Below are 15,520 nucleotides of genomic sequence, written 5' to 3'. Positions count from 1 at the left end.
ATCCAATGTGTTTTTTTTCCAGTGTACGGATCTCTATTGCGACGTTTTCCAATCTCCCGTGTTGCTTTCATTCATCGGTTAATTTGTTTCTATTTGAAACATGTGTGTTGATAATGGATCAATTTAAAAAAAAAAAAAAAAAATGAGGGTGGGGTCCATCAGGCAGGTCTTGAAACGCGTAGAATAACAAAAATTATAGTGAAAGTGGTGATTTTTTTTTTAAAGAAAAATTAATTTAGCGTTCACATATACTTCCATTGTTTTAAAAATTTCCATCATGTGAGTTGAAATCACTCACTTTTTCAAATTATCTCAGTTGTTTTATTTGAGGAGAGTGGATATACCATTTTATTTCATCTGATCATCTTTTAAATAGCCGCATCGTTGCTTGGAATACTAGTCAACCGTCATATCCAGATCGAGAAATAATTACCAGATTTTTCGATTTATTTTATAAAAGCATTTATCTAATATCAACCTTCTCTCCTAGATACAAATATATATGTATAAGACGATGATAGATTGAGGGTCGTCCATGAAATACGACTCGCTCTCAAAGATGGGGGTCCTGATATTAAATGGTATAACGAAAAAAGATTATTTGAAGAATTTCTAAGCTCAGGTAAAAATATCGACAAAAGTTACCGACTTCTAACGTTAAGCAAGGATTAAACTGCCGTGCAACGCAAAAACGCCGTAAACGCCAGTTTAAGTATTTCGGAAACAACGTATCAAAGCAGAAAAACCTGTCAACCTTGAGACAATGTTAATACAGAATTCTTTCGCAAATACTATCAAAAACTTAACCTGAAAATTCGAGGTGCATGGGTAAAACAGTTTTTATTTTATAAAGTGTTAAGTTCAAAAAAACGCTGGAAAATCTTGATGGATTTACTGCGTTCTTGCTTAGCACTTCAGTAAAACGCTATGACATTTTTCAGTGGAGTGCTGCAGATGTGCGTGACGTATTTTCTGAAAGGCTCCTTGACCTCTAAAATCCGTAGTCCAATGACGTCACAATATCCGTGCAGGGTGTAGAACAAATTGAAATCCCTCTGTTGGCTTACACAGTCCACCAGCGTGCGACTGCAGTATACACGGGCGGCAGCCGCGAGACCGGGAGGACACGGTAGTGTTAGTCAGTTGGTTCTACCTCTTTTGTCCCGCGCCAAATTAACGACTGAAACAGAGGGATGACGTAATTGTCAAAGCTTTTTCGTAAATCACGTCCTACTTTGTCGCGTTTTGCCCGCTGAATGGTCGCCCCACAATGACGTCAGCGAAGACTATACGCGCGGGAGCTGTTGTGTTAGCTTCTGAAAGAGGATTTAATCGCTGTTTTGTACCCGAGTGAAATGGGTGTTCCTTTCATTTGTGCTCGCTGCAATATGTAAAAACCACTTTGAACTTAATCGTGCACGGAAAAAAGCACGGTCAGTTCCACTAAAAGTCCTCTTGTTTTCGAAACTGTAATATTTTCAGCGAGGGACGTTTGAGTCATTCGGACCGCGCTAAGCAGAAAGGGACCAAGCCACATTAGTTGTTGCCAAATTTAATCGGGCAATTCAATTTTTTACATGTAAACACTGGAAAAAAAACACATTGGATCTAGAGTCCAGACTCTTAAAAACATCGACAAGAAAAAATACTCTTGATTCAGTTGGATTTTTGCTTAAATCAAGAACCAAGCCTCTTAATTTGAGCGGATTTCCTTTTGATTTAAGCTAAAATCTGATTGAATCAAGAGTATTTTTTCTTGTGTGTTTCTCTAGATCCAATGTGTTTTTTTCCAGTGAACTGTAGTGCGAATTTTTGTGTAAGTTTCATTGAATTTTCTTTATAGTAAGAAGTAAATTCCTTAACATTTGTTTCGCTCTCTACACTCATCAAAAATAATAAAAGAACTCAGATAAATTAGTAAATGTGCCTCAAATGAGTGGTTAGAGCTTAATTGAATCGTTGGGTGTGGAAAGGTTATTTCTTGGTTAGGTTAGTTATTTTGCTTATAGACATTCAGCATCCTAGGCTATTTTCGTTTTTACAAAGAATTTGGAAGATGGGTGTGTTTACAAAAATTTAGATTTTTATAGTAAGGGAGGCAAAGAGTTTAGTTTTAACTCTAGCGTCTTCAAATGTACTTACCACACGAAACCCGCGTCTACTCATATATAGATTTCCTTCTCGACAAATTCACAATCCTCTTTACTTGAACTTTTTCCAGTTTTTTCCTTTGCTGGATTCCTCGAGTTTTTTCTTCCTGCCTTTCTTCTTCTTGGTACGCCTAGCGTGATTAGCATCTATTATTATCAGTAGGATCCGCATCTTTCCAGTAACAAATCAACTCGTGTCGCGCGCCGATGCCTTGAGGAGGGGGAGAGGGGTGTCCTCCTGAGGCGACGCACAGTGAGATTGTTTTTAAAAGCATCGGAATAACCTCTCATGCAGACGACTCCTTTAAGTTGGCAACGGGAATAGCAATGTAATTAAAGGAAAAAGTGAAAAAAACAAACAAACGGGGTAAGGCAAAAGCACAAGCTACCTAATTAGTGCACGAAAACTGTTTGGAAATGTCTGTATCATCCAACAACCCCTACCTCTTTTTTTTCCGTGCCGAAGCACTTCGTGCCTCAGGCGTTATGCGTTACCGGAGTGTCCACATGTCCAAAAGTAGTTCTGATTTTTTAAGGGCGATCCGGAAGTACTGAAAAAGTGCAGATATTCCGAGAGAAGGTCCGGAATTTTTTCCATTTTTTTGTCACTTTTGCCGCAATTTGAACGAGATATTCCAATTTTTGAAATTTTTCGAATTTCGTCAATTGGGGATCCTGAAAAAGTACTGAATTTTTCTGTCTAGAAGGTACGCAATTTCTTGGGATTGTACTGAAAATCCTGTAAAAGTATTGATTATTGACCAGCCTGCTTTAGTAGACACCCTTTCCAGGCGTTACGCGTTACGCTTATGGTTTTATTCTTTAAAAATTGAAATTTACAAAGAATTCAAAGGTAATATAGATGAAATTTCTATCTAAAGGGTGACTACATACAAGTCCAGAATTTCCAGAAAATCCGGAAATAGTACTGCTTTTTTAAGAGGGATCCGGAAGTACTGAAAAAGTGCGGAAATTACGTTAGAAGGTCCGGAATTTTTTAAATTTTTTTGTCGTTTCTGTCGAGAAACTTAAATTTTTGAAATTTTTCGAATTTCGTCAATTGAGGGTCCTGAAGAAGGACTGAATTTAGCTGTTAAGAAGGTACGCAATTTCTTGGGATTGTACTAAAAGTACTGTAATAAAGTATGAAAGTATACTGTGTAAAAGTATTGATTTTCCTGGTTTAGTAGACACCCTTTCCAGGCGTTTACGCGTTACGCTTATGGTTTTATTCTTTAAAAATTGAAATTTACACAAAATTTAAAGGTACTACAGATAAAATTTCCATCTTGTTCCAGTCCTTCTCCCTCTTTCGTCGAGTAGGGCCCACCGTGCGCGGCGTCTGCGCTCTCCAAGTGCGCATTGCGTCAACGACCCCGGTCTTTGATCCTGGGCCCTCCCTCGCCCGTCGCTACCCCATTCCGTCGCTTCATCCCTCCGCGCGCGTCGTGTCTCCCGCCGCCGGGCCTTCGCCGTCTCTCGTGCCCTCGCGCGAGTCGGATTTTTTGTGCGTTTCTACTCATTCACCCCTTTTTTCCGACAAACCGGAAGTCTACGCGATAGCAGAGAATAGGGGTTGAAAAAAATCGAGGTTAGCCTCCGACGATAGTGTGTTGTGATTTCGGCCGCGAGGTAATCTCACCAGCCGACTTTAATTATTCATTTATTTATTCTCGATTTTTGTGATTCTTGGATGGATTAAAATTTGTTCCTTTAGTTTTTTTCTCGTTTTCAATTCGTTTTCATAAATGGTGTGAATTAATGACCTCTTCGGGAGTGCCCGAGTATAAGCTGCTCGATAGCAGTTCTTCCGGTCTGTTTTTCCGGTTCTGGATTCGTTTTTTATTTATTTTTGTGGTGTAGTGCGATCTATCTTATGTTCCTTTTGATTCGGTTGTTTTTTTATTCGGTTGCGGCTCTAGTTTTGTTTGCAGTTTGAATCTGGAGTCGTGTAAATTTTCAAGTTCGCTGCGCGAATGATTGTGTTGTTTCTGTGACTTTACTACGTGACCTTGAGTGTGGGATCTCTTTAGAGGTACGAACGTTGGTTTTCTCTTAGTATTTTTCTTGGCACATTAAGGCAGCATTCGATTTTTTTTTAAATTTTTCCCAGCACATTAAGGAAGGTAGCATTTTAAACGAAATTCTTTTCCACGCTTTCATCTGAGTGGCTAAACGCAAAAGAGCTCACTACATTCTGAAGTAGTGGTTTTCTCTGTTCGTGCGACCATGAAGTAATCACTGTTTTCCGGGGGAAAAAATGAATAAAAAAATCAAGGATACTCTAATAGGAAAACACAGTAAGAAACTCAATGCGATTTTCTGCAGTGGAAGCAACGTATAATTCCTCCCAGCACTATCGTCTTACGGCATTTCGTTTCGCGAGAGGGTCGCTTAAAGTTGCTTGAACCCTGGTTGCTCACCAAGTATAGCTGATATCTGAGCGTATATTAGGCAAGGGAAATCAGTTGGCAGACAATCTTACGAGGTTTTAAAACTATGTATCAATTTATCTGGATCATGATTTAAATCTGTTAAGCAAAAGTTCACGAAAAACTTCATCATTTTTAATAGTGTTCTTTCTTGTATTAGTGGTTAACCATTCCATACACATTTTTTGGAGTAGTTTCCCAAAGCAAATACACTAAGTTTCAGTATAAAAATGGTAAATTTTCAACACAATGCTCGTCCTTGGATTTTGCGGCATGTTAAGTTGGGTTCACTGACGAGTATGATCTGCTGATGAGGTCTAATAAGACCCAAACCGGTATAGATCTCTCGCTATGACCCCCAACTTATCATTCCAATGCAAACTGCCTGAGCTGAACACGCTCCACCCGTCAGTTTTGTACCGGTACTCATTAGAGTTAAAAAGATTTTATTTTTGGTTCTAACTTTAATTTTTGCAACTTCTTGGCTTTGATTTCCCCGCGAAATTGTGTGGACCCAGCACCATTTCTCCACCTTGTTGCTCGCGTTAAGTTTACCTTTATTATCTCCGACCACCATACAAAAAGAAGGATGATAATATCTGTTAATATTTTCGTGTATTCAACCGATGACAATGTCCTCCTCTTGAGTCTCCCTCAACTTCTCAATTTTAATTTTGCCAATTGGAAGTTACTTGTCGTTGAAGTTGCTTGACCTTTCTATTTCTCTGGAAAGGCGAGCAACATTTTCAGAGAATTCTCGAGTCTATCTCGACTTGAAATCTGCTCGAGGTATTCTCGAAGTGTCCTCCAGATCCTCTCTGAATTCAGGCCACTCCGGAAAACTTCCTTCACTTTGAGTCTACTTTTGAGTTGCCCTGTCCTCAAAACACACTCAAAGACATTTTGCGGAGAAACTCTGAGAGACTTTCTCAAAGTGGGTGTGCGTTGAACGAGCCTGAAGTAAATTCGCGAGTTGATTGCAGGTCCAAGTTAAGCAGATTTTGCGACAAACGGGCACTTATGCGGTCTCGCATGTATGTATAAGCCGCTTTTATGGCGCGCTAGGGCGCTCTGCGACGCCTACCCGCCATATGCGGTCTCGATTAAGTCAAATATGAGAGTTTGGCGAGAGTTTACAGCGAATGACGATAGTTTTTCGTCTGCTCCTAGAATTAATCCCCTAATTTTCTGCTGATTTTAGCCTTTCTATCCTCATTTCTCATGTTTAAGCAAACATTTTTTCCATAAGAAAACATTGGGAAGAAATCAGCTTTTGGAATATTGATAGAAATAGTTTTCAGACGGACAGCTTTTAAACTTATTCGTCTATTCATTCACGTTTAGGATAAAACCTCATCCTCTCATGAAACGTACGAAAATTAAGGATTCTCGTTCTCATCAAAGACCGCAAAAAATGTTGTGATCATTCTGGCGTCCTGTTATTCGTCCTAATACATCATTCAGCGCAAAGTTTCAAATAGCAAGACTGTTTTTTTGCATATTTTGAACAAAGAAGCTCGAGTTAAGATTTTATTTTCAATTGTAGAGTTCGCCCCGTAAAAGGGCGCCTTTGAAAATATTTGTTTCGGCAAAAACTCACTTGAAGCTTTGACAGAGTTTTGCACATTTCGGCCTTCAATCCCGCATAGGAGCGTCGGATCCACATAAAACAAGACTCACTAGAAATAAAACACATTGGATCTGAGTTCGGACTCTTAAAAACATCGACAAGAAAGAATACTCTTGATTCAATCGGATTTTTGCTTAAATCAAGAACCAAGCTTCTTAATTTGAGCGGATTTCCTTTTGATTTAAGCTTAAATCTGATTGAATCAAGAGTATTTTTTCTTGTCAATGTTTTCAAGAGTCTAGAATCTAGATCCAATGTGTGTTTTTTTTTCCAGTGATGTGCATTACTTTTCAAAACAAAGGACAATTTTTCGACATGTCCTAAGGACAAACTCTTCGATTTCTCTCATGGTAACCGCAGTTTTAAAATCGGGAGGCAGCCGATTCACAAACTATGCACGTGTCAGTCGGAATTTAGGAATGTTCCTAGAAAAGCTCGCAATCGATGCAATTAATCAGGTCAATATTGATATCTGCCTTGTTTAAATGCCAGCGGAGGGGGCATCGTCAATAATTTGTGCGTGCCAGCGATGATTGACGACAGCATTTCAATGATTGATGCCCGTTCGGGTCTTTGATTGGCGTTCTAATGGGTCAATTTGTAGAAGCGCCGTCCGAAAAAGGAGTAGCTGGAGTCCACGTGTGCGCATTGTTTATTAAGGCCAAACCGAGGAGGGATTGCTTCACGTTCTTATTGTTTTATCGTGTACGTCGCCGTCGTCGTTGTCTTATCAGGCGGCGAGCAGTGCTGCTCCTAGCGGTGGATAAGAGAAGCTACTTGCATTTCATTTTTCCACGGTGTGATATCGATGTGATAGTTGAACTTTTTTTGAAGGTTCGTGGCAAGCTTTCGATGAGGAATGACCCGTTTCCTATCTTATGATCAATGTTCTTCCTACGATATTAGTTATCTAATTTGCGATTATTTCGATTTACTCAATCTTCCTAAAAGTATGTTCATCCAGACTGACAATGAGCTCAAAATCTAACCCTCCCTCTGCCTTTCCCTCCCCTGCGCACTGGAGAACTAGTGATGGAATTTTCCATACGATTAAGTATTCTATAATCCGTCTCTTTTATTCTATTTTTCTTCCTATCCTCTATTTTAAAACACTCCGTATTTGTAGACATCCTCACGTCAATTATTCTATGGGTGTAAACGGCCCCAAATGTTGAGGCATCTCGTAAAAATAAACTCATTCTGCTACTACCAAGACTGTAGCTAGGAGGTTAGGCAGTTCTTTCCAGAAAAATGTAGCCGTAATCTCAGCCTCAAAATTAGCACTACTCTCGGAAAATGTCCATATCCCGCAAAAGAGTCGTAATTACTTGTTGAGCCCGAAAGTTTACAAAATTAGCTCTTTTTTCTCCTTTTTTTGGTCATTGAAATGAATGACTCAGAAAACAGTGCAACAAAAAATGTCCTCCATCCATTCGTGGATTTACTTACGCCATCCTCTTTCCTTGCCCGAGCTTTTCCTTCTCTTTTCTTCTCATCTTTCCACACTCAATCAAAGTTTCTAATATTATCTGGTCGATAAGATTTTCCTTCATATTTACCTCTCGCCAGGTGCGGACTTTCTCAGACTATGGGTCGAGGACTGGAGTGAATTGTTTCGACCGATATAGATCCTTAATATTTGATGCCGTAAATCCAGACAGCTTGCGAGCCGCATAAATCCTTTCCTGATAGTTCGAGTCCATCGAGTGACCACCCTCACGAACACGAAACCAACTCACATCGACCATCAGAATATTTTCACTGCTCGCAGACACGAATCCGATCGCGAAATCCGAGCACGGTTGCCACGTCCCCCAACTCAGCTCGAATGGAGATGTTGCATGTGTGAGGAATTTGCGATTTGACTGTTGATTCTCACGTAAAAGTTCGCGAGAAACACGATGGTGCCACTGGTTTTCTCTGAAATCAACTCCCAAGCTCAAAAAAAGCTCTCAAGTTGAGGCCAAAATGGAGGGGATATCCCACCCTACCCTGAGAGTTCACGTCTATATCAAGACAAACTCTCCATGCAAAGGTAGGGAGCAAATACACTGACAGGGTTGCCGTGTTTTCAGTTTTGGAGTCCCCAAATAAAGTGGGAGCCCTGTCAATGTATTTGCTCCCTATCTTTGCATGGAGAGTTTGTCTTGATATAGAGGAGAACTCTCAGAATAGCGTGGGATATCCCCTCCATTTTGGCCTCAACTTGAGAGCTTTTTTTGAGCTTGGGAGTTGAATTCAGAGAAAACCATTGTGTTTCTCGCGAACTTTTACATGAGCATCATCAGTCAAATTGCAAATTTCTCACACATGCAACATCTCCATTTTAAAAACTGGAAACAAACCGGAGACTTGAGTCTGGCAACAGTGTAATCGAATTAGCCTCAATCGATCGGATCGGTTTTCTTTGAAGCCGCGGCGGCGTGGCGCGTGGACACGGAGTTGCCCCTTGCCCCGGCGAGATGCAACCCGCGGAGCGCGAGGGTGGTTTCGAGAATGTAGGAGCTCGCAATTAAAGCCCTCGCCCCCGCATCATAAGCGTCATGAGTCACATAAACGAACTTCAGACGCGAAAGTTTTCCGGCTGACGGATTCCCCCGTAACCCCACCCCCCGCCCCTGCCGCCTCGGGGGTGTGTGTGCTGTGTCGAGTGTAGAAGCCTTTCCTCCTCGAATTCGGTTGCCTAACAAAGATGTGCACAGTCGAGTATAATACAATTAAAATAATTTTTTGCATCAGCGCGAAGCAACGTTGTGCGTACGGTTGGATCCGTGGGGTTGCCCCGCTGTTCGGGAACCCCCCTCTGTCCGATTTACTTTGCATCGTTTGGGTTTTTGCGGGGATTTGGCGCCGATGCTTTTCTCGATCTCCGTTTTAATTTTCTGTTTGCGTTTCCGGGTTTCCGCTCCTTAATTCGATTTGCCCCCCCTCCCCCCTCCCCCTAGGGCCTCCTCGGAAGCCTCCCTTTTCGATGCAGCCTACTGCACTTTCTGACTTGTGCTCGCTGTTGTCACGCCGTCTAGTTCTTGTGCTGTTTGCTCTACAGCCAGCAGGGTGTCTACAAGTCCGGAATTTCCGGAAAGTCCGGAAATAGTACTGATTTTTTAAGGGCGGTCCGGAAGTACTGAAAAAGTGCGGAAATTTCGCAAAAGGTCCGGAATTTGTTTAAATTTTTTGTCATTTTTGTCGCAATTTCAAATTTTTGAAATTTTTCTAATTTTGTCAAATGGAGGTACGGAAAGAGTACGACATTTTTCTGTTGGAGGAGGTACTGAATTTCTTGAAAATGTACTGACAAAGTACTGTAAAAGTACTTATTTTTGACCAGCCTGTTTTAGTAGATACTATGACGCGGAAAATATGAAGATGACAAGTTCTTGATAAGTAAGAAAACTTCAAAGATTTTTAAGATTTTTTTTCATTGAGGAAAGTCAGAAAATTTTGCTCTCATACCTTGAATTTCCTTGATCCGTCAAAACTTTTGATTGAAGCCAATCGTATCCCTACGTATCCGATCAATACAGCTTAAATTTGCACTCTTATGTCTCGTTGATAGCTATGATTGCGAAACAGTGAGGGAAAGTTCGGGAAAGGAAAGGTCAGGAAAAAACGTAAGGGTTTCAACTTTACAGTTTCAACTTTTGAATGACGCCAAGCACACTACCGTCCGATCAATAGAACTTGTATTTGCACCTATGATATGTCTCGTAGATAGCATTCATTGCGGAGCAGCGTGGATAAGTTAGAGAGGGGAAAGGCCAGGAAATTTAAATTTCAGGGTAACTTGCCACCCCTGAATAAACTTGTTCGGTAAACGGATGTCCGAGATTGCGCAAATTCGTAAGGCCAGTTCAGTGTAAACAGGGCTCAGAGAATGAAGTGAGTGCTTCTAATCGAATTACGTGTGCGCGATCTGCAGTTACGTTGCAATTGTACAGTGAACCCTTTTCATTTACCGGCCTTTTTAAATGGCCCTTACCCTTCAAGTCCGCACCAGACCTGCGTAATTGCATTGATACATGTTTGAACAAGATTCAACTTTGAGTTAGCCTCATCCGCCGCCTGATCGAGACAATTTTTATCTTCAGCGTAGCAAATATGAAGAAAAATGTAATGAACTGGAAATATCTCGTCAGAATATTGATCAATTTTGAATTTCATATCAACGATAAAAGTAATAAGAAATTCAGGAGAGTGTAAATTCAACTAATGAAGCAGGATATTTCGTTATAAATAAAACCACATTGATAAAAGCCAGCTAGTAGCTACTAAATTCAACCCTCTGATAGGCCGTTTTAATTCTAACGTTCTATCAAAGAGCGGCAAAACTAATGGAAATCAAATAGGGGCCAATTGGACTACATCGGGACTGTCTTGAAAACATTGACAAGAAAGAAGACTCTTGATTCAATCAGATTTTAGCTTAAATCAAAAGGAAATCCGCTCAAATTAAGAGGCTTGGTTCTTGATTGAAGCTTAAATCTGATTGAATCAAGAGTATTTTCTCTTGTCGATGTTTTTAAGAGTCTGGACTCTAGATCCAATGTGTTTTTTTTTCCAGTGAACATCAAAATTCGCAGTTTTAGTCGAAAATTTCATGTCCGACGTTTCTGATCGACTCGATCCACTATGCGTCACGATTCAATCGCCAAATGTAGTTCAATCAGATTTCGATTATCCTATCGTAATTTATCGAATGACGTAGGCACTAAATCAGTCACGAGCAGTGGGGAAAAAACGGAAACGCTCGAGTTTTGCATTTCCAGGCCGTGCTCCGTGCTCGCCCCCTCATCGGCCCCGGAATTCCTGCTCCCCCTCCGTTTGTTCCCGCGGCCCGTCACTTCGTGCTGACATAAGGGCGTATCTACCCTCTGCAATGAACCCTGTCTTCCATACAATTCAATGCTTTCCGGGCTCATCTCAATGTTCAGTTACGCCCCTATGTCAGCCAAGCGACGACTTTCGGCTCCTCGCCCTCGGGGCATATCTTCATTGAAATTTATTTCGACCTCAAGAACTCGAGACATGCCGAAATTCCATCAAAGTTTTACGGATCCTCCGCCTGTGCCGTCAGCATCCCCTCGTCTCGCTGCCGTCGTCTCCCCGTTCTCCAAATGAGTAATGATCCCGATCCGAACATCTTGTCAGCAAGTCGCGGCAAGCTGTCGAAACACCCGGCACCCGCGGTCATGCTAAAGCTCTCTTCCGTTGTTGCCGTCGTTTCTCGAGGGGAACCGCGGTCAACATGGAGGAAAGAAACTGTAGCTCCAACACTCTTAGAAAGCCCTGATACGGCGTTTTTCCCGTAATGGAAAACTATAGATTTCATCAATAAACTCAATCTTATAGTAAACGTATAGCGTGACGGTTGGATCGCCGCCGCGTCGCTTGAAAACAAGATCGTTACTAGGTCGCCTTCAAATTTGCCGATACAACCCAGCCTTACACCGAAGTTCATTAACTTGCATCCGCCTGTTGGCTGTATTCTGAATGTATTTTAGTGGATTAAATAATTTTGTTATATCTTTTCCAATAATTGCTCAATTTAAGAACCAAGGGTATCTTCTTGTTCAGTTTTCCCAGTAGCTTGCAACTCAACACGAAATTCATCAAAGTTCAGAGACTTGCAAATCCTTCATTGGCAGGTATTTATCATACCAGACAAAATGATTCACCTTGATTTTAAAAATCAAGTCCAACCGTAAGCTTCATGACTCCATCAACTGGACTCACGGTATTCATGACGTCGATGTAAATATTAATTCCAGGAAGCGCGCTAGAATAGGGGAGAAAACTAATCCATGTCACCTTTTCACGTCCCTTCAGCAGCATAACACACTTCCAACCCCTTTTCTCCCTCCGATCTCCATTTTTAATTACTATGCCGTTCATACGAGGGGCGACGGAGTGAAATATGGCGCCGGCGGAATTATCAATGCGGATTTTCTCAAGTTCGTCATCACTCACGCTTCATTAAAAGCTAACTTTCAAGACCGAGGTGGCATGCGGTCCGTCCCAGGAACATGCTAGATAGAATCTCCGTCGGGGTGGAACCGCCCTTTCGTTTTCAATGGGCATTTGTTTGCCTACCCTGATTCCGATGTTTGTCTACACCTGCAAGCGCTGAGCGTGGCATTGTCATCACAGCGCGGAAAATGGAAAAAAGTAATTGTACGTTGAGAACGTCCTCAAAGTGGGAGGGGGCGAAAGCGGCTCACTCGGGTTGTAATTAGTTCCGTGGAGGGCTGTTGTCGAATCGCTTCATTTCTCGGAAATTGTTGGAATATTCTCGCGCAAAATTGCTCTTGGGTTGAAAGGTAAAGGTCCATCTAGTAGATTCGCTATCCTACGGACAAAACCACTTATCAACCACAAAATCCAAAGTATAGTCGTTTTAGTAGGAAGCAGATTTCATAGCTGTGCAAATTTTTAGTCCTGCTATACCAATGGGAGTATCTTTAGCACTTCTGATTTTTTTATTTATTATTAATTACCTCTGAGGTCGAAAACGCCGCCCCCTAGAAATTCCATCACTCTAGGAATTTGCGAAAAATTGAAATTTTTCGGAATACCGGACATTCGTTGGTTCGGAACATTTTCGGTCATGACTGAATTAGATACATTAGTTTTTCTATGCATTTCATCGATTTGTAATCGAAAAGGTAGGATATTTTCGCATTTTAAAGGAATAAAACTGATAGCATTTTTTTTCCATTTTCAGCCTTGATTTTGTTTCGTGTTTCTCTTCTTCTTCTTTTTTTTTCGCTCTCCCTTGATTAGGTAAAACCTGGCGCAGTTAGGGACTTCAACCTCAAAACTTCGATACAACCATATCACACAGTGCAACTGACATATTTTTTATTTATCCCTAAAAACAGTTCGAAACCACTTAAAGCGGCAACGAGGCAGCCGACAAGGCAAAACGTCGACAGGTCGGCGTTATCTCAACAGCAAGCTGTCGGCTGTATTTTCGCGCATATACTGCCGCGCCCAACAGAAACCACCTATCTACATCGAGACTCTCGTTACAATTACGCGGTTGTAGCTCCGGAGGTCAGTATGACCGATGCCCGCAGGCGTCTCGCGTGAGGGTCGCGCCGACGAGGGGGTGGCTCGGCCACCCCCTCGCCGATCGCGGAATTAAACGGTGTTTACGCATTGCGGATGGCGTTAAAAACGCGGCGACACGACCGATAAGAGAACCGAACTACGGAGACAAAAACGCGTAACTCGAATGAGTGTTGTATGTAGATACGTTGTTTTATGTATAACGCGGTGGAGGATCCGTCACCCTTCGCTCACCAGCACGAGGGTGGTTTTTTTTTTCGATGGACCCCACCGTGAATATAACCATACGTGTTCTATGGCCCACGGGGGGAAGGAGTTACGCCCTTGTTGGGGTGTTTCCGGGTGAGGCTGGACAGGAACTACGAGCAGATTAGAATGGTCAGTGTTGGTTTGACGTGCGTTGCCTCGTCGTAAATTTCAACCCCTCCCCGCCCTTGATCGCCTAATCGAGCCCTTTTTTGCCTGTTCCTGTCTCTATCGCTTCGTCCCCGGGATTTCACGGTAGCACCGTTTTTCCGGCAATACGAGGAGGAATTTTTTAAAATATAAAAATAAAAATCGCCCGGAAAAAGTGACGAGCGTGTCGACAAGCTCTGAGAGGTTTTACGACTCACGGTAGGCGAATTATCGCGTTTAAATTTTTTTATTCCCGCTTGTATTGCCTGCGTAACGCGACTATATTCCGGGCGAAGTTGAATTAAACAGGATTTCCTCAGGACCGGTTAATCTGGAAAATGACGAGTTTTGTGTCCGTGGGATTTGTTTAGCGGAGAAGACTTATTTTGAGAATAGTAATTTTAAGATTTAAGTTTCTTTTTAAAATTTATCCTTAAGATTGTTTTAAATAATTAAGTTGATTTAGTTATTTAAGAACAAGTCCGGAAAATAATTTTTAATTATTTTATAAACTGAGAAAAATTGTTCAGTTCATAATTTCGGCACGAGAATTTTGAAGAAGAGAAGTGCCAAGGATTTCAAGAATAGTTTTATTCTTCAGAATATTTTTTCAGGAAATTATTTCTCTTCGCTTTCTGTCTAAATTTTGAGTGCTCAGCTTCACCGCCGACTCCCTTTACAAAGTTTTCGAATTTATCTAACTTTCATAGCCGGGTTTTTTTCTCAAATTGCCTGTATATTTTGGATCAGTTTTTCCAAAAATTTGATTCTCTCTCAACATCTTTTTTCCAGTTTTATGGAGAAAATCTTTTCTCTTTCTGAATTTGACAATTTGTTTTCATTTTTTTTTTTTAAAAGAAAAGTCCTCCGCACTTGATGGCCATTTTTTAACTTGATTTTCTAATGTTTTTTACATACCATTGAACATTTGAAGTTGCCTTGTATTTTGAAAATCTGTATTTCAATCAACTAATTTCAGTGTGTTTTTTCACGTGTGTTCCAGTGTAAGACGAGGGAGAGCGGTCTCGCGCGTTTCAGAGGAAGCCGGTCGAAAAATGGACGCGAATTTAGTTGAAGTGTGACGACTTTGAATCGCGCCTTGTGTTAGCCCGTGATGGCTGCCGCTCCAGTCTTCGGGGCCTCTCTATGTCTGACCGTCTTACTCTCCCTCACGCTCGCAGCCTGGCAGGAAAACGCCCGACCCAAAATCTCCGTCCAACTAGGTAAGATTCTACTTCAATTTCCTAGCTAAAGTTCAAAAAAACATCTCCGCTCAAGGTTTTAAATAAAAATTATGCGACTTTGGGCAGGATATATTGCTTCGTCGAGGGAATTTTCCCATTGGATCGAGTCCGTTAAGTCGTCGATTCTGTGGTGATGGAACGTCACTCCATTCCAAGGTTGTAAGATTGACCGAAACAATCTGATTTTCCACGTTTCAGGAGCCATGTGGCGCATCAAGCTTAATTTTCAGGGGCCATTGAAGATTTTTTAGGAGTCAAATTCACTTTTTGCCTTTATACTGCAGCGCGTTTAGTGAAAAGTTAAACGCAGCATGTTTTACTTACAGAACTAGTAGCTGTAACTTGGGGGAAATATCGATAAATCGCGAAACAGAAAAATAACGATTTTATTTTTTTTTTGGGGGGGGGGGGGATTTTTTAGGGGCCACGATGGCGCAGAGCCTTCATTTTTTAGGCGCCATGGTCGATTTCTTAGGCGCATTTGGCGCGTTGGCCCCTGTGAGATTCGAACACTGATCGCACAAGAAAGTTGCGAAAAAGTGCAACAGAGATGTGTTTTTCCGATGCGGAGGACAGGGCACATCGTCTCGCTCTTGATGC

At 41.5% G+C, this 15,520-nt stretch overlaps 1 protein-coding gene across 3 annotated transcripts in view; it reads left to right on the top strand.

Moving 5' to 3' along the window:
- The window catches only part of Sema1a (semaphorin 1a), a 583,530-nt gene that overhangs the window by 21,750 nt on the left and 546,260 nt on the right, over positions 1–15,520 (top strand). Inside the window, exons 1-2 of one of the 3 annotated variants that reach the window (XM_019051360.2) lie at positions 3,592–4,185; positions 14,680–14,899. In XM_019051360.2, coding sequence (XP_018906905.1) covers positions 14,791–14,899 — 109 coding nt within the window. In that variant the 5' untranslated portion in view covers positions 3,592–4,185; positions 14,680–14,790. Of the gene's footprint in view, positions 1–3,591; positions 4,186–14,679; positions 14,900–15,520 lie in introns of those variants that run through there. The other 2 variants (XM_019051359.2, XM_072301803.1) reach the window with 2 other exon arrangements.

This window comes from Bemisia tabaci, chromosome 6 (genome assembly GCF_918797505.1).
Source record: "Bemisia tabaci chromosome 6, PGI_BMITA_v3".
In the NCBI taxonomy this organism is placed as follows: domain Eukaryota; kingdom Metazoa; phylum Arthropoda; class Insecta; order Hemiptera; family Aleyrodidae; genus Bemisia; species Bemisia tabaci.
Note: the sequence above shows the minus strand (reverse complement) of the source record. Positions and strands in the feature narration are given on the sequence as shown.